The sequence below is a fragment of the Aricia agestis genome, chromosome 18, assembly GCF_905147365.1.
Source record: "Aricia agestis chromosome 18, ilAriAges1.1, whole genome shotgun sequence".
Classification (NCBI taxonomy): Eukaryota; Metazoa; Arthropoda; class Insecta; order Lepidoptera; family Lycaenidae; genus Aricia; species Aricia agestis.
In genome coordinates this window covers 12035690-12061361 of record NC_056423.1, presented here as the reverse complement: position 1 = coordinate 12061361, position 25672 = coordinate 12035690, and the positions used below count along the sequence as shown (strand labels likewise).

The 25672-nt window shown below is 36.3% G+C and overlaps 2 protein-coding genes across 10 annotated transcripts in view; one reads left to right on the top strand and one right to left on the bottom strand.

The window, feature by feature from the left end:
- LOC121735894 (synapse-associated protein of 47 kDa) overlaps positions 1 to 25008 on the bottom strand; it is a 60876-nt gene extending 35868 nt beyond the window's left edge. For all 5 annotated transcript variants that reach the window (XM_042126884.1, XM_042126885.1, XM_042126887.1 and 2 more), the window contains exons 1-5: positions 24596 to 25008; positions 24070 to 24273; positions 20888 to 20967; positions 20567 to 20617; positions 18715 to 18836 (exon numbers count right to left, since the gene is read on the bottom strand). In XM_042126884.1, coding sequence (XP_041982818.1) covers positions 18715 to 18836; positions 20567 to 20617; positions 20888 to 20967; positions 24070 to 24273; positions 24596 to 24726 — 588 coding nt within the window. In that variant the 5' untranslated portion in view covers positions 24727 to 25008. The remainder of the gene's footprint in view (positions 1 to 18714; positions 18837 to 20566; positions 20618 to 20887; positions 20968 to 24069; positions 24274 to 24595) is intronic.
- LOC121735892 lies at positions 3173 to 6534 on the top strand. 5 transcript variants are annotated; one of them, XM_042126879.1, is made up of 6 exons: positions 3173 to 3560; positions 3820 to 3954; positions 4035 to 4130; positions 4198 to 4290; positions 4378 to 4512; positions 4604 to 6534. In XM_042126879.1, the coding sequence occupies exons 1-6, from the start codon at positions 3485 to 3487 to the stop codon at positions 6478 to 6480; spliced, it is 2412 nt and encodes an 803-aa protein (XP_041982813.1). In that variant the 5' UTR covers positions 3173 to 3484; the 3' UTR covers positions 6481 to 6534. The 5 variants fall into 5 exon arrangements, with proteins under 5 accessions (XP_041982813.1, XP_041982814.1, XP_041982815.1 ...); XM_042126880.1 differs by lacking the exon at positions 3820 to 3954; XM_042126881.1 differs by lacking the exon at positions 4378 to 4512.
- Positions 25009 to 25672: the final 664 nt, after the last annotated feature.

The following is a 25672-nucleotide window of genomic DNA, read 5'->3' as shown; positions in this document are numbered from 1 at the left end:
ACGAGCTGCTGTTGAGCAGGGTGTGCTGTATCATTAGATTATAAAGAAGATAATATTATGGGTAAATCCCAAAGTAAGGAGGAGGTTATCATTCATCACCCGGGGCGGTCTGGGCCGCCTCGGGTGGAAACAACAATGCACAGCTGGATCAGATCCACGAGACTTTAAAGTTCAATAACATGGTGATGAGCGTCATCCTAGGTCTCATATTTTTGTCATTTTTTGTTGCTGGGGTATATTTGTAGGTACCGGAGGTGCCACCGTAGCTGGATGCGTGAGGAGCTAAGGAAGCAGACGGTCCGTCAGCTTGTACGAGGAGACCAAAATCCTGCCTTCACAGCGTATCCATCTGTGAAATCTACAGGATCCAATGTAGGATTTAAAACACCAAAGCAAAATTAGAAATGCTGTCAGTGGAATTTTAAGTGGTTCAAGTGTTCATGATTTCGTTTGCAGCGTTGGGAATCGTCGGGTGTCCGGGCAACAGCTCGATATCCTGTGGGAGTACCTAAACTCTCATAGAGATATCGCTCTTGCCTTTAACAGATCTTTGCAAGCCAAGGAGCATTCAAAGAGAAAATGGCAGGAGATAGCAGATATATTAAACTCATATAGCCATTTTTGGGATCTCGACGTAACTCGTTTCGACACCTTGTGCTAAGACTTATTTGTTCTCGACACTTAATCGCGTCGCCGTTTCATAAAGAGAAGTCACTGCAACTAAAATTGGGGACAAGTCGACACAGTCACATTCGGTTTCTAATTTACGTCGCCGTGTCGTAATATTGTTACCATATTTTAACTAGATTCCACAAATCATTCGTTCATTTATCCGTTCATTTGTTGCATCACATTGACATAAGCAGGCCTGTCCCACTCGCGAGAATAGGTATCGAACAGTAAGTACCACCCGCGGGTGGCCAATCAGTAGGGACTAATAAGCGAGCGGTGACGCACGCGCAAGATTTTTCGTCGCGTATCTACTGTTTACTGATCATAGAGGAATTTTATTCATGATACTGATTTAACCGCTGTGACAAAACCGTTATAAATATATAAAAATAATATAAAAAATATAAAAATAAACAATTAAGAAAGGCCAATGAAATATGTATTTGAATAAGGTATTTAAATACAAAAAATAGATAAAAACTATACAAGCATAGCAAATAAATCAATTTTATACAAAGAAACGCACAAACTACACAGAAATAAACACAAGTTACTATGTTTAAATTGAAAAAGTTTCCTGCACTATAATCGAATATATAAAACTACTATAAAATATAGGTTGGGTTACTAAAATTTTATATTACTATAAAAAGGTTTGCTATTCATACCAATAGTAATTAAAAAATAATATTTTGTTTTCTAAAAGGCGAAAACCTTGATTTCGTCAGAAAAGGTACGAGTTATGCGATAGACAGAGAGCGGACATGTAGGTGAATATAATTAAATAAATAAAATAAAAATAACTTTATTAAACATGTGAAAGGGACAGAACACAGCCAGAGTTAAATAACAATAAAACAAGGAATTCAAGTAAATTGACATGACGCATACAACCTACTTAAAATTAAACTCGGTTATGGCTGTGCAATGCACACACCGCATGTTTAAAGGGGTAATCCACTCAGGCATCGACCGCGGCAAGCCGTGGCGCCTGATCTTCCGTGGCCCCCTGTCAGTCTGTGATCCCACAAACGGCACTCTCTTATAACTTATAAGTACATCTTGTAAACATAACAACAAACACATAGCAGCAATTTTCCCACGGTCTGCAACACGGGCTCGGGAAAGACAATGTAATTAAGTTTTAGGCACCTAGCACTGCGCGGTCGGATTTTGAACTTAATAGTATCGTAACATGAGTCGCTATTTCTTTAAACGGGTTTCGCAAGTGAGACTTCTGTTGGTACTACTAATATAATATATTCTGTGACATAAGTGAAAGACGTAAAAAATTAAAAATAAGATACGGCCATCATATCACCAAGGTAAATAAACAAATATTTTGTTCTTCATTATTATGGTTTTCTACGCCCAAATCTTGATGGGAAATTAAATTCATCGTGTATTTAGTGGGATAGTTCGAAATTTACCAACGCGCCACCTTAATGAAGTATCTTATTTTAACCATTCCTACGAAAATATTGTTAGTTTATATTATTAATTTTATTTTGTTTTGTCAAAATCTTATATCTAATGCAATAATAAACTTGAATATTGAATAGCAAACTAATTATTAGCAGCAATAAACCGTACAATCGATAAATCACAAAAAAAATATTTTACGTTAAGTGAAAAATTTTCTCGGCACAACTAGTTACAAAGTTACGATAATTGTCGACATTGTGTGGGAATGATACGGAAAGTTGCCACAAAGTTACTGCATTTTCAAAATGGTCTCTCCTTGATTTTCTGTTCACAGTTTATCAAACTTTGTAAGTCAAAAATCAAAATGCCATATTGCATTGTGTTGACAAGAGAAGGCTCTTCCGAACTAATATCCCTCGTACCAAGTACGCGGGTAAGAAATAATATACTATATTGGCCGCGAACAAAAAAAAAACAGCGACTTGGAGGTATTGAGTCGAAATGAAAAAAGTGTGCCGGGCGAAAATTGGAAAAAAATTAAATGTAAAGTCAAGGCCAACGAAATACCTACATTTACTGAAGGACTAAAATTAGAGGAACTGTATTCGAACTTTGAAGATACAGAAGACGAGGAGAGGTGAGTTTAAAGGCTCCCGCACACAGGTGCGTTATTATCGGTCATTAATAACGCATAATTCATTATCGACGTGTATAACTGTATACTGTTTATGATACAGTGTATAACAATCGAAAGAATCGAAAAACATACTTTAACATGGTACCACCTCTTATAGAAAGATGCATGAGCAAGCGATAGCGCGATGTAGCAGACGAACGGCGCCATCTATTATGAATTTTTGGGACTAACTTAATTTGAACAAATTTACGCATTTTCACCCCCTTACAACCCATTTTTCCGGTTAAAAAGTAGCCTATGTCCTTCCTCAGGCTTTAGACTATCCGTGTACATTCAGTAGTTTTGACGTGAAAGCGAGACAGACAGACAGACAGACAGAGATACTTTCGCATTAATAATATTAGTATAGATTATATATCGTCTATCGGAGACAGTACTGGAACATCTCCAAAATTTGATGTTTTGAGTTAATTATAGGATTTGACGTGAAATTGAATTACCTTTCCGATACACTATTGGAACAAGTCAGATTACTATTCTTTTTCAAATAAATCGATAAATACCAGTAACGAACTCAATAAAACATCGGAACATCTCTAGTTTATTACTTAGATATTTCGAAATGTTCCAGTAAGGACCGAAATTTGACACATGGATTGTCATTAATATTCATATTTGTTCCAGTCGTGCATGCGAGTTCATTGCGCGCGGTTGTAATATTTTCGTGCTGCAATATTATTGTATTTAAAAATGTCTAACCAGTGTTACAGAGCAAAGAAAATAGTTGAAATGATTACCCGGAATCATAAAAAAGCGGGAAGCAGTGGTAAGTCTTGTTACATATTATTTTTTTTTTTGTCCTACGCTATAAATATTGTTAAATATTAGTTTTAGATGGAATACCATCTAAAACTAATATTTAACAGTACTTACTTAATATACCTACCTATTACGTCATACTATACTATACTATAGTACTTAATATACCTGATATTAATATTGTTTATACTAGTAAGTAAATAGTATGCGGTCTAGATAAGACAGATTTTCTTAGATTTATCTAAATAATATTTTTTTTATTTCAGATAATGGGATCGTAAGGCAATTATCACCTACTAAATCGACTGCATGTCCGCCTAATACTTTTGTGAATGAGCTTATTGCTATGCCTGCTGTTGCATCAAACCCGTCCTTGGCTGCCAGTGCTGAGCCTAATCCACGTACCTACATACTTTTCACATTTTATTTTCATAATGCTCACTAAAACAGAGTTATTTATTCATACTATTTATTTATTTAGGTGACGAGCAGATTCCTGATTCAATAATTGAAACTTACGAGCATAATGCTGCTGCTACATTTGATATAAACCAGGATCTCTCGGAACCATGTCAAGGTAAGGCTATGAAAGATAAATCCCTATTATTTCTTTAACTTAATTATAATTGCTTATTTATATTCAGGTAATGAGTACTTAAGTCTACAACTAACAGCTGAGCTTTACCAAACCGATGAGGCACCTACTGTTTACCGGGACCAGTCTGAAACTAGTCAAGGTACGTATTCTATTCTCGGCTATTATTAATATTTAATTGAAAGTTTGCCTTTGCATGTTAATTTGAATTGAGTGTGTTTTCTAACAGGTGATGAGCATAGCTCAGATCCAGAAAGAATCATAATCTCTAAAGCTGACTGCGTGGCCGATGTACTAATTTCTGATCTTACTGAGCCTGTTGCTGTGCCTACTCTAGATGGAAATCAGGCTTTATCAAGCCTTGGTAGCTATTTTTGTTAACTCTTTTGTTAGAAGTATGGCTTTGCTTAATAAATTATTAACCAATCTAACTACGCTTATTATGTGCTTTAAAGGTGCAGGGGAAGAAATTGAAGACCAAATATTATTACAGGAAGAAAATAACATGAATGTGCCGAATATAGAACCACAAAGTAGTATCACTGATAATACAAGAGAAGTATCTGTTGATAAAAAATGTAAAAAGCGTATAAGGGAACCTGAAAAATGGAAAAAAAATAAGAAGAAATGTTTGAAAAATGCAGGCAGAGCTTATGAAACAGTGTCAGGTAAACTAGTTCCTGGTAAAGCAGTAAAACCTCCCTGTGGCGACAAATGCCGCCTAAGATGTACTGAAAATATAAATGAAGACCAAAGATTAAGCATTTTTACTAGTTTCTGGAAAATGGGTGACTTATCAAGACAACGAGATTATGTTTACCGGTGCATGGAGCCCTTTAAACCAAAATATTCACTTCATAATGAAAATAGTAAAAGATGTCTTAACATAGCTTACTATTTCACAGTAGACTCAAAGAAAATTAGAGTATGCAAACGATTCTACTCAGCAACATTAGATATTGGACACTCATTTTTAACAACAGTCAGCAAAAAAGCTGATTCCACTGGAGTTATTTCGGGTGATCTCCGAGGCAAGCATGCTATAAATGGAAGAAGACTTCCGGAAGCTGTCAAAGATGGAGTTCGCGATCACATAAATTCCTATCCCAAGAAAGAATCCCATTATTGCCGGGCATCGACTAGCAAAACTTATCTTGATGGTGACCTGAACTTATGTATGATGTACAGGCAGTATAAAGATTGGTGTGTCCATAATGACAAGCTTTTGGCTACACAAGGTACATATGAAAATATTTTTCGTACCGAATTTAATATTTCCTTTTATAAACCAAAAAAAGACATGTGTTCTTTGTGTTTATCGTATACGAACGCTAATGGTGAAGATAAATTAAATATAGAAGATGCCTATTTGACGCATTTAAGAGAGAAGGAGCTATGCAGGCTTGACAAAGAAGCAGATATAGAATCTTGCAAAAATGATAGCAGTAAAATTATATGTTGCTATGACATGCAAGCTATACTACAAACACCTTCAGGCAATGATTCACTATTTTTTTATAAGAGAAGGTTGAACGTTTATAACTGTACCGTGTATGAGATTGTCAGCAAAACTGGTCATTGCTACTTATGGAATGAGTCTTTGGGAGGGAAGGGTTGTGATGAAGTTGGGACTTGCATTCTTAGATTTTTGAAGGACTATTGTATTGGGAAACACGTAATTTTTTACACAGACAACTGCTCTGCTCAAAATAAAAACAAATATTTAATGAGTCTTTACCATTACTCTATTAAAGTTCTAGGAGTTTTATCAATCACACATAAATACCTAATTGTCGGTCATACGCAAAATGAAGGCGATAGCGTTCACTCTACGATAGAGCAGGAAAAGAAGAGAATACTTAAAAATGGATCTATTTTTGTTCCTTCTCAGTGGAGCTCACTTATTCAATGTGCAAAAAAGAAAGGTAATCCGTATCAAGTATACGAACTAGATTACAAAGATATTGTTGATTTAAAAGAGCTAGTAAGTCAGTTTGGAAAAAACTTTACCATTAATACAGATGGTGACCGTGTAATCTGGAACGATATAAAAAAGATTTTCATGCAGGCTTCAAGCCCTTATTCTATTTTCTATTGTGACACATACGGGACCAGTACAATGAAATGTATTAATGTACGTCATAAAATGAGAGGGACAGCTGTAAATGTGGAACTACAAATCAAGAAAAAGTATTATGCGCGTCCAAAAATATCAAATCTGAAGAAAAAGGATTTGCTTGCATTGTGCAACTCTGTAATTCCTAGGGTATACTGGGACTTTTATACAAATTTAGAAGCCACAGACAATTTTGTTGAAAATGAAGAGAATTAGATTTTAATTTTGATAACATACTAAACTACTAAGTGGCATTAATTTTGAATTAAACTTTTCCTATAATTTATATGTATTTTATTCAAAATTCTTCGTTATTCCGAAAAGTTAATGAATAATTTATTAACTTCATCTTTTTTTTACAATAGAATCACAGTTCTTTAGTGGTATATTTTAAAGATCTGAAAATAATATTATCTTCAATATTAGAACATTCCGAAATGTTCTATTTTCATAACCAATCAGTATAATTTTCCCGATTCATTACTAGAACATTTCATAAAATTGCCAATATCTAAATAACTAGAAACAATATCTGATATAAAGTTAGACACACTAAAACATATATTAATTTAAGATTGTTTAAGTACTCAGATATACACACGTTGTCTATAATTAGATCTTAATTAACATTTAAAATAATCCTTTTTTTTCAAATCTCATTATTCTAAATTTGCTTATTTCTAAATGTTCCAGTACTGTCTCCGATAGACGATATATAGGATCACTTACTTGGCGTACTAATGTTCTTTTGCTTCGATAATTCGTTTACTCTCCTGTAAAATGTTGAAGTACATCGGAATCTACGCGATATTTTTGGTATTTTACTTATTTTTTTATTTTAATTAAACGGCAAACAGGCAGTTTACACAACAGAAAGTTTTAGAATGACTGGCATTTGGTTGTATACATTTGTCAAAGTTAATGTTTAGTTATTACGTAACTTTACGACACATGTTACAACCCAGTTACTACACATTTTTACCAATATTGTACACTAGTTACATGTCCTACACTATGTGTGGAAAACGTGTGAACACATTTTGTTCTGTAACAAGCGGACACGGTTACAACACGTAAAAGCAAACCCCCACACAGTCGCAAGGTGTCGTATCAGCTACGAAACTGTTACGACTTGTTACAAATTTACAAATCTGCGACCGAAAATGGCTATATGGGAATGCTCAAGGCGATGGCGCACATAAGGACTGGAAAAGCTGGTCTAAAGTAAATAAAAATAATAATATATATTCATATATTTTGTAGTATAATTTACTAGATGACGTCGGCAACTCCGATGCGCCTAAACTAGTTTATCCCACGGGAAACGTACATTTTCCCGGGACAAAAAATATCCTATGTCCTTTCCCGGGACTCGGAAAGTATCTCTTTGCCAAATTTCAGCAAAATCAGTTCAGTGGTTTGGACGTGATGAGGTAACAGACAGACACACTTTCGCATTTATAATATTAGTATTGGATATATAAATTATTTAATCTGTAATATTACTAAGACCATAAGATTTATGTTGTGTTTACTTTCAGTATTGGATAGATTATAAGGCTAAATTGAAGAGAAGAGTGGCGGCCTTACGATTGTGTCAAAACAGGACTGGAGGAGGGCCATCAACGGAGCAACCTCTGTCCGATATAGAGAATAAGTTCCTCCAAATACTGGGGGAGGAATAATCCTCCCCCAGTATTTGGAGGAACTTATTCTTTATACTCTCTATACTCAACCCCTGTCCATAAGGACAGGGGTTGAGTGGTGTGCGGGTTGAACCATTCCCGGTCAGATAAATTACAATTATTTAGTAACATTAAAAAAACACATGTTTATTACTTTATACCTTTGCCCTCGAACAAAATTTTCGCACAAGGAGAATCGCCGGGGACTTTTGAGGTTTTATTTATAACAGAGGACGTTAAATACACCATTATAAACATTTCCAGCTCTAGGCGAATTATTCCTAGGTTATGATTTGCGTCTAATTAGACCGGGGTAAAAAGATTTGTAAATATTTCATAAATTACAACTTTCAGACTTTGTTGATGTGTGTATTTTGAATTGAATAAACTATCAACAACATTGTGGACTCCATATAAAGCTTTAATAACTTACTTTAACTTAAAAATGATAGGAAATAATTAATAAAAAGTTAACTTTTTCGTATTAATACGAAACATTGTTGCTAATAATAACATTTATTTATACACCTCACGTATTTTTTATCAACCTGTGAGGTCCGCGGGTCATTTACACTTTACGCACTGTTATATAACCTCCGTATTGATCGCGCCCCACCCCCCGCTCTCGCCGACCAATCGGCGGCGAGGATTTCATTTTTAATTCTACGCTCTCTGTCGCTCCGGTCCCGCTCTGTCGCATTCGTCAGCTGATTACTTATTGGGATGGAACGTATCAATCGTGATTATGAAATGTTTGATGACGCGTTCGATGGAATACTTGGATTGGGATTCGTATAATATTGGATGCCGTTTTTATAAAGAAACCACTTAAACGTTTCAGACTTCATCATAATTATTACAACATTTAAAGGGAACTTTTCATTAAACATTTAAAGGTAACTTGACATTAATTTAATAATAATTTGTCAGAAAATTCTATATTCATGGGTTCTGCGTTAAATTCTTATCTTAATACTAGCTGTCCCGGCAAACGTTTCTTTGCCATATAAAGTATTTGGGCCGTATTATTTTATTGAAGTGACTAAATAAGTACTTAATACCGTCGCACAAGCAATGGTCGCGGTCAGTCTCGAGTTGTAATAATTTACTTTTATTTATTCAACAAATGCACTTATCAATATAAAAAGTACCCAGTAGCCGATTCTCAGACCCACTGAATATGCATATAAAATTTGGTTAAAATCAGTAAAGCCGTTTCGGAGGAGTACGCGGCCTAACATTGTGACACGAGAATTTTATATATAAGATAATAGAGTTTAATACCGACACTGGCTGTTTTACTACTTAATTGTTTAAAGTCAACTGGTGACTTGCAAAAAATTGTCTGAAAAGAAGACGTAGAACGTCTTCCAGACGTACACATTAAAGCGGGGAATTGACTACCGGGCCGCCCGCTACGGGCCGCCCGTCACGGGCAGGTCTGTCGCATGTCTGCTCGTCAATTTCTAGGTACGGGCACAGACATGCCCGTTGGCCCGAGCCCGCAGCCTGCCCGCGAGATTGCATTTTTCCCGCGCGGGCACTGGCAAGTCTGTACATGAATGGTCGCAACGGGCGGCCCGTCGTCATTTGCGCCTTGGAGAGCGACTGGAGTGCACTTAAAATATTATCTTAACCCTTAGCTGGTATCGCGGGTCAAATTCGACCCAGACGCAAACATTTTTTGTTATTACTCTTCTAATGTTTATGGTACAAGTGCGCGCTTCTACGTATTCTCAGTACGTCGCAAGCTGCGGCGGGGGGCGGACGTGCAGCGCGACCACCATCATAGGAGCTGAGGTATGGAGCCGGCCGGGTCACATTTGACCCACGACACCAAATACGTAACTTTTTTCACTGAGTGTAATTTTTAAACTTTTTGGTTTTAGTGAATACTTCAACAACAATGGAAGGATTTTTGAACGATAAACAAATTGAGGAGTTGTTGCACGACGTGAGTGATGATTCGGAGTCAGAAAATATTCAAGGGAGCTCAAATATAGGTCTACTTTGTGACGATGAAGTTATCAGCGATCGAGGCAGTCCTTACTTGCTCAGAAGACAGTGTCATTGAAGAAAGCTCTGATAGTGAAAACGAAAGGGAGAGCACTAGAAACGGATATACGAGAAGTGAAGAGGAAGAACAAGGAGAGGAAGAGGAAGAAAGCACAAGTGATGACGGTGAAGAACGGACACGTCATTATCGAGGTAAAAATCGTTATAAATGGTCTAAAACAGCGCCAAGTAGATCCCGAACGAGGAGGCATAACATAATTACACACCTTCCTGGCTTAGTAGGGCCAGCTCGTGAAAAAAGAAATATGTCAGAGTTGGAGTCATGGAAGTTGTTAGTAACAAATGAGATGGTTGAAATTGAGGAGGTTCTTTTCAAAACTTGACTATTCCACTTGCGACCAAAGTGGATTTTTTATTTTTTTTAAGTTGGTAACATTGAAATCTATATACATCGAAAACAAAATCCTAACAAAACATGATTAATCCTGAAGATATTTTTTTTATTACTAGAAATTGTAACAAAACATGTTTTTTCCTCATATTTTTCAGGTAGTTTAAACTTTTAAAGTTTTTATGTTCTCTTGGTGCTAAATCTGCCAAGTTTTTGAAAGGTTGAGTCAGGCTTGAAAGGGCAAGAACCCAGAGCCGTAAAACGTTTAAAAAAATCCTATTTGACATCTCATAGCTTGACAGTGAGTGACGTAAATTATTTTGTCAAAAATTTTGTCTGTCGCGGTCAGTTGCAGTTCTCTATATTATATTGTATTATCTATGGTTGCAGTTTATTATCCTTTTGTGTTGCGAATTGTGTTTTCTGCATCTCGAGGATCAAAATAATTGAGAAATGGAGTGTCAAACAACAGTACAAGATATTAATACAGGTTCAAGAAGTAGAAAGCGCCGATGACAAAATCGAACGAAGTAAGTTTTTGTGTTTAAACTTAGCTACGAATCTATTGTCATAAAATTTCTGTGATTATGCGTTAATTCAATGTAATTTTTTATAAACCTGGTCTATATTTTTGCTTCAGGGACTACTCGGACTGTGACCCATGTGCACTTGCATTTGAGAAGCCTTGTAATCATAGCGAAAAGAGCAAATTTCAATGCAACAAATTCGCAAGGCGAGATATTTTGAAAAATCGTAAGGCATTGTACAAAAACCAATTCAAAGTGAAAATTGGGCAGAAAACCAGGAGCTCTCCTGGTATGTCAATATTATAAATGGTTGCAATAATTATTCTGATAGTGATGAAGAAGATGCTTGTGACAATGATGAACAATGTGATTGCCTTGAACATGAAACGGCTGTTAGAATTTAAGTAAGTATAAAATAAAAAACATTTTTTTAATATTGCATTAGTTTTATTTATTTTATTTCAAGATGAAAATGAGGTTAGTGAAATAAAATATTACTTAGTAAAGAACGATTTTAAATTAATGTGAACAAAATAAGATTAATCCATAATGGTTTGAATCAAAACTAGATTATTCCTATAGAACACATAACAAAACTTGATTATTCCAATCAGCCTCGTCAAAACTTGATTATTCCATTTTAAGATTCTGGATTTATTCAATATTATAATAATGCTAAAATTTTGAAACTCATACAAAATAATCACTATTCTTGTTGTATATTATAATTCACCAACATTTTATGTTAAACATGTAACTCTGTTCTTAAAATTATATTTCTTTAAATTATACAAAGATCCAAAAAGTGGAATAGTCAAGTTTTGAAAAGAACCTCCTCAATTATAATCCTACATACAAACAAAAAAAATTCGGAGTTTAAGGAAACTCATTCAAGTACTGGAGCTCATACAAATTATATAGAAAAGACTGAAATAAACGCTTTTTTGGGTCTTACCATTTTAGCCGGAGTTTTCAAATCTGGCCACGAAGATCTTGAAGGGTTATGGAACTCAGATGGTACAGGAAGAGACATTTTCAGAGCAACTATGTTCCTAAAAAGCTTTTTATTTCATCAGCTTTACGATTTGATGACGTTGAAACGAGAATCGCAAGAAAAGCGAACGATAGAGCTGCACTAATATCTGAAATATTCAATTTGTTTATAAATAACTGTCAAAAATGTTATAGTTGCTCTGAATATATAACTATAGATGAAATGTTGTGTCCGTTTCGAGGGAGATGCTTATTTAGAGTATATATGAAATCAAAACCTGCCAAATATGGAATCAAAATTTTATGCCTTTGCGATTCTAAAACTCATTATTTATACAATGCTTTTATATATACTGGAAAATCAGAATCTAGAAGAACTGATCTATCTATACCTACACGCACAGTTTTGGACCTAGTCGAACCTTTGAAGAATTCTAACAGGAATATTACAGCTGATAATTGGTTTTCCTCGATCGAATTAGTTGATAAACTTAGAGAAGTGGGGTTAACGTACGTTGGAACATTGCGTAAAAATAAACGCGAAATCCCACCTGAATTCTTGCCCCACAAAACACGTCCTGTAGGTTCCAGTTTGTTCGGTTTCACGAATGATAAAACTCTTTGCTCCTTTGTCCCTAAAAAGAGCCAAAGTGTAATCATGATTTCATCTATGCACCACGATGAATCCGTCGACACTGAAAGTGGCAAACCAGAAATAATTCAATTTTATAATGGTACCAAAGGGGGTGTGGATTCATTGGACCAAAAATGTGCAAATTACTCGGTAGCTAGAAGAACTCAGAGATGGCCATGTGTAATTTTTTGGGCAATATTGAATATTTCGGCAGCTAATGGATTTGTACTTTGGAAAGCCTCGAACCCTGAAAAACGTATGAAAAGGAACAAGTATATGAAAAAAATTGATTTAGATCTGGCAACACCATTTATATTGCAACGGAAAACAGGATACGCTAATTTTTTCACGGATCTAAAAAGAAGGATTGACACAATTTTGGAACAAATTCAAGATCAGCCGGAAAATCAATCCCAAAGTCGAGAACCAGTTGCATCGACTTCTTCACTCGCTTCAAATTCAATCCGGAAAAGGGCCAGATGCTACCTATGTGATTGGAAAAACGACCGTAAACATTCTCTAAAATGTTATAAATGTTTACATTTTATTTGTAAGACACATTCCGTCCAAAATATACTGTGTACTACTTGCCGAAAAGTATAAGACTGAAATACGACGTCGTATTATTGGTTAGTTTTAAGCTGTTAGTTTTTGATTGTCATTTTTTAAATTGTTAGCTGATCTCAAGAGAATTATACTTTTTTGTTATTTAGAGGATATAGAAAGTGCCATTCATTTATTTTTGTTTAAGTTTTTCTAGAATTTAATTATTTTTTTTCATTTAAAATAGACTCTTACCAAGAAGTGCCAAAAACTAAGGTCAGTTACAAATTCATATGAAACTAAAAAACTATTTTATATTCTAAAATTACACTAAGATATTTTTGTAAAAAATAAGTGTTTTATTTGATATACATCCCTATTTACATAAATAAAACAAAAATGTATACATACTACAGCAGATTTTTTGGTATGGGTAAAATTTGACCCACGATGCTAGTAGTGTTGCCAAAAGTAGCGACACCAGCCAAGGGTTAAAACATATTATTGTAAACAATACAAACACTAAACTAAAGAAAAACCAACAAAAACAATTTTGACATTCATTTATTTCCATTTATCCATTCCTCCATCCTTGATTGTGGAAAGTTAAAAGCAAAGATTACATGAACACCCATCTACGTACAGCGAACTTATTGAAAAATCCAAAGAAATGAATGCCGATGCTGATCTATCATATTTTGTTAAAAAGAATGACCGAGCTGCAGCTCTCTATCTATTTGACTGACTTGCCTGTTCTGTGTGTGTTCAATAGGGGCAAGCGGCAGACTTGTGCCAGACCGGGCGGCCCGCGGGCAGCCCGGTAGTGAATTCCCCGCTTTAACCAAATAAGGACTTCCGTGGCATTTCCTTATTGTAATTGTCAAATATTTTAAATCTCTGCAATAAAATAATGAAAACGTATTATTTTTTTTTATGTCAATGCTCTCCGTTCGGTCCTGGATCGAAGTTGAATGAATCGCCGCTAAAATCATCCGAAAACATGAAAACCTGCAAATCCACAGAGGATAGAAGAATCAGGGTTTTCAAATAAGCTATTAATATTTATACACCGAGCGAGATGTAATTTAAGGTTAAGTGGCGCATGTAGACGCTGAAAAGTGAATTGGAATTATCTCTCTCTTCGGAGATGACCCAACATCATGGATGGAACACTTCCCCCTCTATCAAGCTAGAGCAGAAGGGCATGTGAATTCAGGACCAGTGAGTTACAGTGTTTTCACAACCTTAGTGTTTTCACTTTTCAGTATTATGAAGATCAAAACAGAAAGAAGATGCTTTTCAAAGCATATATATTCGTCAAAGGTTTACTCTAAATGAGGAATTTCATTTTGATTTATTTTGATGCGGGATGTTATGGTATCCAAGTAATATTATATTTATATTAACAGAACCACAGGCGTTGTAAGGGGGCTATAAAACACCCTTATATCCGTCACGTGATTGGGGTTGAAGTGTCAAATAATAAATAAATAAATATATATATATATATATATATATATATATATATATATATATATATATATATATATATATATATATATATATATATATATATATATATATATATATATATATATATATATATATATATATATATATATATATATATATATATATATATATATATATATATATATATATATATATATATATATATATATATATATATATATATATATATATATATATATATATATATTTAGGGGAAACTTTTACGACTGACATTCACGAACAGCAAAAATCAATTTAACATTGCCATTCGCCGCAATTCAACGTAAATTAACCTCAGTAAAATTAACCGGTCTCTCCAAGTAGGTATCCACATACTGATTCTTTTTTTTTTTTTTTTTTTTTTTTCTGACTGGACACCCTTATACAGTGTTAACATTATTTTACTTGTAACTTTACATAATATTTTACACATATCGTGTTATGGGTACTTATGCCTGAAATAAAGATTTTTTTTTTTTTTTATTTATAGTTAAAATTTTATAAAAGTTGGTGGTAGTGGAACGAGCCCTTTGTTAACGTGCATAATAAAATATATGCCAGTGTAAACGATGACTCGGCTTTAATATTTGCAAATCACGTTGCCATACTGACCGAAATAATGCATAAGAAAGGTTCAGAAGAAGCAACCAAAGAAAAGGAGATATTATGGCATCGTAGGAGTTCAATTAATATGTGCACTTACAATAAATCCATCCGAAGAGGAAGTTGAAGATGTGGATTGAAATAACTAAGCAGTGTCAATACGTCGACACTCGACAGTCAGCAAACCAATACCAAAACAATATCCTGGACAATTTTTTACCAATCTATACTCCTCCTCTAGTCTATGGTTTCATACACTATTTAACTTGTTTTGTTCACAACACAATTGTGCCGAACAATTTACATAATTGAAGTTGGAAGACTTTAGACGTAAACTTATTACTTAAGTTTTTTTTTTATTATTTGAAGACGAATATAATGAGAACAATAAAGATATTAAATTTATTAATCCACTTCATAGGAAATCCGCTCAAAGGATGATGTTATTATAGAAACGGTTAAAGGGCAATGCTCAGCATATACCTACCACGAGAATAATGTTCTTTGGGACGCCGCCAACGCAGACTACAAAATATATACAGTAAAAAGAAGTGATGACTGGACAAATATTAGTATACAATTGGATAACATATCAAAAAAATAATTGAAAAAAAATATCATATTCTACGAACACAATTAAACCGAGAATAGAAAAAAATTTGAAGCGGTTCCGAGGGAGCTGTGAGCAAATGGAAGTGGTATGAACCTCTAAAATTTTTACTGTGTGGTGCAACGTCTGGAACGTCAGAATATACAATGGGAGCAGTCCTAGCTTTCCAATGAGGGAACATAATGCGAGTCAGTGGCGCACACTGCCGCACAATGCTGAAGCTTAATTGGCAGGGGGGTCAACTCCTATAGAGCAGAAAATACCTACGGGGGCTGTTTGGGGCGACTGACTAAAAATACTCCCAATTTTGTGGGAGAGCTCACAGGCGCTAACAGCCTATCATGCATTCGCGATGTTTGCACTCCAATATGGACTGATCATTTGGGGCAACTCAGTAGACATAACGCGGTTATTTATTGGTCAGAAAAAATGTATCCGGGCTATTTGCGGAGCCAAACCATTAGAATCCTGCCGTCCTTTATTCAAAAAAGTAAGATTACTGGTAGCTACAGCTTTGTTGCGTGGTTTGCCTGCGCTCGCTCACCGTTTGAAAGACTATTACGTCGCTTGGCGGTAACGCGAACTGTTGGTCAGGACACCGATGTGGCCTACCTTCAAGAGGTATATGACATGACTTTCCACGATCAGTTGTGTGTCAATAACAGTGACTTGTCTTTCGGAGTGGACAAGCTGAATCTCGAAGTCGGGCGATCACATTTGCGTTCAAAGGGTTTTTCGACCATGCAGCCCGTTTTGCGGACCATGATGCCAAACAAACTTCCTACGCAGTGCCATTGATTCCGATGAAGAATGGATGATGAAGGAGGATTGGGACGACCCAATCGACCTTAATCCGGCTCTCGTCTCAAAATGGTTGGAAACCCAGAAACCACAAGTTGCACAACAGGCTGAGTCGGATGTCGGAAAAAATGCAAGGTAAATTCTTCCTGTTTGAATAATTTTTTTGTATATTTGAATGCTTCTATTGTCCCGGTGTCGTTGCCTATCTATTTAGCTTTATCTATGTTGTTTTTATTCTGGAGTATGATAAAAAATGCGAAATAAAATTATGTTTAAAACAGAACGGTTGCCAAAAGGCAAAGTGGACCGGGCAAAGCGGCCAATAGGCCGCTGAGTTAAATGATAGATTTATATGATAATTACTTAAAAATATATTTTAGATGGTCAACTACTATAAAAGGAAAACTAACCAGGGGTCAGTACTACTACCAAAAATCAAAATTACGTTTGCCTATTTATATGGAGCCATAATTCTCTCAGTTCTCGTCGTACGTGCGCAACAGAACGCAATCTGTCGTATTGAACGGTTTCATGTCTTCGTGGATAGGTACCTACTCCGTCTGGGGTCCTACAAGGGTCTTTTTTGGGGCCACTACTCTTTATCTCATTTATTTATGACATTGGCAATTGCTTTAAATTCTCTAAATTTTTGATGTTTGCTGATGACATGAAAATCTTCCGACTTATTAAGACTTGTCTGATGCTCTACTCCTACAAGATGATTTGATTCGCTTAGAATTTTTTACGTGGGAACCTAGGTAATTTCTATTTTAAGCTGAAAAATAACTCAAACATATTAAATATTTTCGTATGAGAAAATGGTTTTGGTATTACGTATGTATGAGAATTTCGATGGCACCCGGCCCCTTAACGGTACTTCCCACGGGAGTGCGCATTATCCCAACACGACTCCATTAAGGGAAACGACTCGACCCGCTATTATATAAAGAACTAGCTTCAACTCGCGTCTACGACTAGTGAAATTGAATTTAAAGTCTTTTGGCTAAGGATATTCCAGTTCAACGTCATTGTCATTTGTCAAGTCATTCTGATTAATGATTATGAAAGGCTGATCGTGAGTCACCGGAAATTTCTGCAACCCACGATGTAAAGTAGAACGCATTCAGTATTTCGACATTTAACGTTAAAACTTGAAATACTGAATGCGTTTTAAAAATGTAACGATGCAAAGTTTTGGGGTTTAAGTCCATTGCATTGAAAGTGAGACTTGAAAGAAAAAGTGCTGCAATTGCTTGCAGAAGATTCAAGAGGGGTTTTACATATGAAGTTGCTAAAATATAAATTCAGACTATAAAGTCTAATCCAAAACTACCAAAAATTGTTAAAACTATTACCGATAACAGCTCAAATTATATAGTTAAGACTTTTGAGGTTTGTATTTGTAAAGTCTGATGACGTTGAAAATAAAATGTTGCATGAATTTGGCGATCTTGTTAAAATATCACTCGATGAAGATAGTGAGGATGATGATTCACTCCTAGTTCTGCACGCTTTTCCCAATGCTTCATCACGAAGGTGATTGCCTTCTGGCCAGACATACAGATGTGATACACATAAACACAAACTATGCTTGCTACTTGCTTGCTTGTACTGATTTCAAACAAGCAATTTTTTTAGGGCTTAGGTATCATATCATTAGGAGAGTCCATTGAACCCAAAAAATTGGGTGTTATTTTTTTTACACTAACACATTTTATTCCAACAAAATTCCGTACAGAATGGTCACTTCGATATGGCGACAGCCAGTCTGTCGCGCGGACCGCGGTACAAATCCAGTCGACGCAGGGGGTGCGGCGCGGGCGGCGGGACCCGCTTTATTGACGTGACTTTGCCATGACATCGCTCAGCGCGGCGATTCTATTGGTCCTCAAAAACACATTCCTCGCAACACATATCTGGTGGAAACGCAGCCTAATGCGTTGGCGCAATACCCTGGCCTATTACGTTTGCTCAATTGGCCCAATGCGTTGACTCAATGCGTTGGCCCAATGCGTTGACTCAATGCGTTGGCCCAATGCGCTGACTAAATGCGCTGACTCAATGCGTTGGCTCAATTTTCCTCACTGTAGTTGAGTTTAAATCGTCATAAACTACGTGTAGTGTGTACTACTCACATTTTCCTCGACGGTCTTCTTGATCTTGGCTCCGGCCTCGCTGACCTTGGCGCCCGCCTTGTTCACGGCCGAGTACAGGAAGTTGCCCAGAGACTTCGCCCCCGCTACCGCCTTCGTCGTCACTGGGGAGCGGAGACGGGGTTAGTTATTGTCTACAGGCATCCTTACTTATCCATACTAATATTATAAATACGAAAGTGTGTCTGTCTGTCTGTTAGCTCTTCACGCCCAAACCGCTAAACCGATTTTGCTGAAACTTGGATATACTTTTGAGTCTCGGGAAATTTCAGCAAAATTGGTTCAGCGGTTTAGCCGTGAAAACGTAACAGAGAGACAGAAAGACACACTTTCGCATTTATAATATTAGTAAGTATGGACGCAAAGAAAAGTCTGATGTTTGTCTAAGGGGGCATCCACATTCCACAAATTACGTGTAGTGTTCAAGGGGGGGTGGGAGACGAGTCAAATCTCATCTAATCTTACGTTGGGGAGAGGGGGGGTCTCAGCAAATCTCACGTAATTTTTTTTTCATTGACATTACAATAAAAAAACGCGCACTGTAAAACTCTAACTGTCACCGTATTCCGGACCTATACGACCTGCAAACCTTCAAGAAAAGAGCGTATTCCCTCTTAAAAGGCCGGCAACGCACCTGCAGCTCTTCTAATGTTGCGGGTGTCCATGGGCGACGGTAGTTGCTTACCATCAGGTGACCCGTTTGCTCGTTTGCCCCCTTATTTAATTAAAAAAAACTATTTTGGTCCATTTCATTATAATTGTTCTACGTATGCTTAAGATTTAATTGTAAGCATAATCGCAATACGATTAAGATCATTCACTAATTCCTTTGAAAGAAAATAATTTCATTCATACTTTGACGTTACACATCTAATGACTGCCAAACAATCCAACGCGTTTACGTAAGAAACCCACATTTTGAAAAATCTCACGTGAGATTGGGGGTTGGGGGAGGGGGTTGAATAAAACCTCACGAAATCTCACCAGGGGGGGGAGGAAGGGTCAGAAAATTCCAAAAAACACCTCACGTAATTTGTGGACGCCCCCTAACTTTTCTAACACGAGAGTGTACTTAGCTATAGTTCATCATCATCAGCCCACTCAGTGCTGAAAATTTTGGGTTAAAGCAGCAATTAAAGCCTCTAGAGGTAGACGGACATAATTTCGAATTAAATTTTACAATATTAGCACGGAATATGGATACTAAGATTTATTAAAAAGATCAACTCAATTTTCTTCTAATTCCTGTAACGTGGGATTACAATTATTCATAAAAAAGCGAGAAGGGATCATAATAAATTAAAAGGTAATTAAAAATGAACGTTCTCGTTAAGCCGCTTTCACGGTGTGAGGCGAATTAAAAAAGGTTGGGGTTAAGAGTTGGCCCCTATTCTCATGTCTCGAATCTCGCTTCGATCAGGCCGTCGCGTCTTACGCGTGTTTTCCCGGCCTTTCAGTTTCCAAACAAACATAATATTGAAAATGTTAAGATTAAAAAATATACAGAGTGTAATAAAACTAAGTGATAATACTTGAGGGTGTGTACATGTTCCCTATATGTAGAGAGTTCACTGTGAAAGTAGCAGCGCTGAAAGACCAAATTTTTTGTCACTTTTGTATGGGCAAGCGCTCAGCGTCACGAGTTTCCCCATACAAAAGTGAAAAGTTAAAAAAATATGTTGGTCTTTCAGTCCTGCTTCTTTCACAGTGCACTCTCTACAAGGAACACATAAGTACCCTAAAGTATTATCACTTAGTTTTGTTACAACTTGCAAAAAATAAACTTAAATTAGTATAAAAAGCAAACGAAAAGAACTAAAAAAACAATACCAACGCTCTTGCATGTCGGCTACATCGATGAAATCTGACAACTTTCTGTGATGATCTGAAAGTGTGAACAAAACGAAAAATAAAATAAAAAATCTAGCAATCTACAAAACAGCAAAATAAAAGTTATTTAGCTAGTAGCAATCTACCAAATAAAAAAATTACTAGTTATTTAGGCTTTTGATGTTGTTTGATAAGTCTAAAAAGGCCGGCAACGCACCTGCAGCTCTTCTGATGCTGCGAGTGCCCATGGGCGACGGAAGTTACGCGTTTGCTCGTTTGCCCCCTTATTTAATAAAAAAAAAACTTCTAAGATCTACATGCATACCATTTCCAACTCCTGCTGGCTGGTCCTCCGTGGGAGTTCCACCACCTGAGGCTGGCCTACTGTCCGCTCCACCGGTGGCACTGTGGAAATTCTAACATTAAAATGTAGTTCTAACTTAAGATCCAATTTCATCAACGACTTGAATTAGTTTCATGTTACCTCTATCATTTTTCATATGAATGAAAGAGAAGACATGACACAAGCCATCAACACTAACAGATGTTAGTGAAATTGGGTATTAATATGTATATATAATACTTCATCATAGGCCTTAAAAAACTGAATCAAAAGACTTCCCTTACTAATAAAACTTCTTACACTACAAATAACTGCAAGAGTTTCTTGTACTTGTCTAGCATATTAGAAACATCACAATATGTCAGACATAAACCTTAAAAAGTTATGTGCTGCTTAATATATATTTATTGATAAGATGATGGATGTTAAAGCACAAGGATTTCTTGTTGAAAGAAGTATTGTACCGTCCGCGTCATAAACAAGGCACCTAATGAAAAAGTGAATCTTTGGCCAAATATCATGTTAAAGTCTCTTTCAAAAATAGACATGAAATCCTATAACTTAGCATGGGTTTATTTTTATGTCTTATTTTGAAGCTGGGCAGAGGGCTATGGAGAGGAGTATGATTGGATAGAAAAGGATAGACAAAATAGAAAACAAGGAGTTGAGAAAAATGACAGGTGTAACAGCTGATGTAACATATAAAACAAAAAAACTGAAATGGAAGTGGGCCGGACATGTTTTGAGAGGGCCAGACAAATGGACAAAAATGATAACGTCTTGGTATCCCAGAGGGGCAAAAAGAAAAAAGGGCAGACCTCTAAAAAGATGGGAAGATGAAATAGTACAAATGGCTGGCAAAATGTGAACTAGAGTGGCATGTCAGAGAAGTGAGTGGAAGCTGTTGGGGGAGGCCCCTGCTAAGAGGCACACAGAAACAGAGACCGCACTACCGAATAATAATTAACTTGAATATTTTGTAATGTATGTAAAATAAATATATTGCTTGTTTGAATAAAGGCTAATAATAATAAACATTTTGAACATAATAAACAAATGTGTTATTTTGTAATACGAAAGTGTCTGTCTATCTATGTATCTGACTGTTACTGCTTCAAGATAAAACAATTGCGTAATCTAGTAAAAGAGAATATATAGCGCAAGGCTCAAAGCAGAGGGCGCTACTAGCACAAACAGTAAATAATTCGACCAATATCTGACATGTTGCACATGTCATAACAGAATATTGCCAGGAACATTGTCAAACATAAAAGAAAACTTTTTTTACTGTCTGTGCTGGTGCTGCTATCAAGCGTGAAACATAGTAGTAAGATATCCAGATGGTTGTAGTAAAAACAAAAATAGCATAACGTGACATTCAATGTACTTCGCGTGCCATATCGCGTTCCCAAACGACGAGCAATGCTCGTCTTTCGAAAGTCTGTTCTCTAGTCTGCTATCGGAATCGGACGTCAATCTGAATTTTAAAAGTGCCTAAATTGTGCCGTTTAACGTATCGAGCTGTAGAAATTCGAATAGAAACGTTGGTCTAGAATGGACATGTTTCTTATCATTGGTATGTCACAGTAGGTAGGAAAAAAGTGACACGCTCATTTTCATACAAATGGAGCGACATACGGTATCTATCTTGATCTATGTCTGTGCATTCAACCCAGATCTGTTCAAAGTTATATAAGAGTATAACTAGAAAACTTTTTAGAATTTGGAGAAAAGGCTTCAAATAAATAACTTCTTTAATAGTGTAAGAAAACAAACTGAGATACTAATGCCTGTTTTCATCAACCGCCTCCTAAAGCTAAGTGGTGGTGGTAAGCCCTAGTGGCCATTAAGGGCCATACATATCCTTCAAGATTTCACGAATTTTTGTGTGTCACGTTCGTCCTTAGAGCGTAAGAACTTTTGCAAAACATAACTTTTTTTTTTTAAATATGTTTATTTTAAGAGATATTTGACCCGCAAAGATCACTAGGGAACACTTAGTGTTAGGACACTCCTTTCCAACGGTTGCAAAGGTATACCAAAGCCGGTATAGCTATTAGCTTGGCAACATGTAGAAATTCTGTCATTGAAATGCCTGTATTCTATTGATTTAATAGGAGAGTCAACAAAATGTTTATTAAAAAAAATCTTCTTAAAATTAAGGCCTATGATACTAGAAATAAAACAGAAAAGTGATAGTATGGGGTTTGAACAGAAATAATGAGTCAACAACATTCAAAATTTTAAGTTATGTAAGTGATAAAAATATGAATGAACATTTCCTAAATTATTTTCTTGAAGTATTTTTAACCCACCAACTCCCAAGCGGCACCTGACTGTTTCATAACAATTGAAAATCTAATGTGTCTGCGATTCCCACAATCGAGGTTATAATAGCAGAACTCTTTTTACCTTTAGTATGTTGAGCACTGCAAGAACCCAGTCCACCAGACACGAAAAGATTTGGTCATTGACCTTTAAATTTCTTACTTACAAGTAAGTATTTTGCTATCTCTATCTCGTTTTCACAGACATGCAGTTAAGGAATTGTTCCGATAGTTTATCAATATCTTATATAAACGAAAGTTTTCTCTCTCATTCACATGCAGATAGGTTAGTGGCCAAATTTCAACATGTTCAGTGACCGGGCTACACATGTTTGTAACATAAATGACAATGGCAAGAGTTGTGCTAATCTACACAAGTAAGACCATGTTTTTGCTTTGACTTTATGACATGATGAAAATTAGAATATAAATTATAGGTAATGAATTTAGAGAATAAGCTTAAAACTGTGCCAATCGATAAAACATGTGCTAAATCTAAAACTAAATTTTAAATACAATTTACAGCCAGATTTAAAAGTGCAATGATGTTATATAATACAGTCCATAATGCTATTTTCTTGACAAATATAATAAGTAATCAATATTATAAGATCTTTTACACACTTTCATACACAAGTGTTTCATATCTTTTTTTATACATCTTTCAAATGCTGTCTTTCTTTAAATGTTAGATTTTACGCATTTATAGAATGGTGCTGAATGTTTTTTTTTTTAAACCTACATTTGCTTTATGATGGTTAAAACCAATGAGTAATTTGTGCTTTAATCAAACTACAGACCAATCAAACAACTCATTACTTCTGCGACCCCTCATACCTATTGTACCTCGAGTTATCGTCGTCATCCTTTGCCTCGGGCTTAACTTCAGGCTCGACTGGTTCTGCCGGGGGCTGCTCGGCCTCGGGGGCACCTGCTTCATTTTTCTTCAGCCCAGGAATTGGTATTCCGGAGCTCAGCCATCCTGTCATCTGCGACTTGACGTTGGTAATCAGTTCCAGCTTACTGCCACCTTTAGTTGGGCTGTGTAAACAAAATTTACAATAAATTGAAGGTAACAATGCCATTAAGACCGTACTCTTACGCCTCGAGTAACTACTTGACCCAAATACTTATTCTGTGCATAAATTAGCTGGATCAATACATTATGCAACAGACTCAACTTATACAACAAGTTTTATACCCATATTCCTGCGTAGAAACATTGAAATCTGCAACCTTTGTCGTAAAGACAAGGCTTGTATTGATACGGCAAATGACAATGAAAGTCACAAATGTACATGTAGTAAATGTGCATGAAAAATCAATAATTTCAGCAAAGAGAACCGACGTAACATTCATTCACCTTTGTTTCTCTCCTTCGGCGGCTGGCTCCCCCGTCGGTTCCTTGGTGGGAGTAGGCACCTCCTCATCCTGAGGCTCGCCTTTGGCGGCGCCCATCCACGAGCTGACCTGATTAGTGAGTCCTGAAAACATTTTCACGGGCACTAGCTAGCGATACCACAACTATAGAAGCCCTATATCCGACTATGCTGCGACAGCCTCGCACATGACACAGTGCACACGCGACGACTGCGAGGCGCCTGCAGAAAGCGTAATCAGCTGAAAAACTAAATGGAACACCGTAATCGACCAGGAAAAGAGGATGTTTCCATTGCGCATGAACCAGAAAACTTGACTTGCGCAACTTGCGCGATATTGGTGTTTTGCACAGACTACTTAGGGGTGGTGTTTTGGCTTTTGGCTTTTGGCTTTTGCCAATGTTTTGCGTTTTTTCTGGCGGCAGGCGCAGTGTTGCCAACTATTCAAAACGTTTTCCCAATTCCCCCTAAAGCAACTTCAAAACCCAATAAATTTCAACAAAAACTCCCCAAATATTTAAAATTTCTTGCGGTATGTTCTACTAAGCGCTCAAAACGCTGAAATACACCTTCAACAGGCCAAACAAACAAACAGGCCGGCAGTTTTTAAATCTTTCTTCTTCTTCTTCTTTTATATTAATGGCTCCTTTGTGAGTTGCCAGTATCAGAGTGTTTTGGCAAAGACTTTACTTTATGAGATGGCTTTATGAAGAAACAAGGTTACGGTATGATGAGACGCGTACGGTGACTGTTGAAAAATCTAGAGTTAGTCCTGTACACCTTACAATTTAATACTGTTAGTATAAATGTATGAACATAAAGTTTCAACTAAGGGAGTATTTACAGAGGACAGAACTGAAGTAAAATTGATAGGGCGAGGAATAGTAGGGGGAAGGAAATCGTATAAGGAAGGTTGGTATCTTGGGCAAGAGAAAAAAATATGGTCTAGAGTGCCCTCGTCTAGGCCGCATTCACATAAGGAGCTATCTCGGACCCTAATCTTTGCTAAGAAAACAGGCGTACAGCAGTGTCCTAGCCTCATGCGACAAATTGTTGAACAC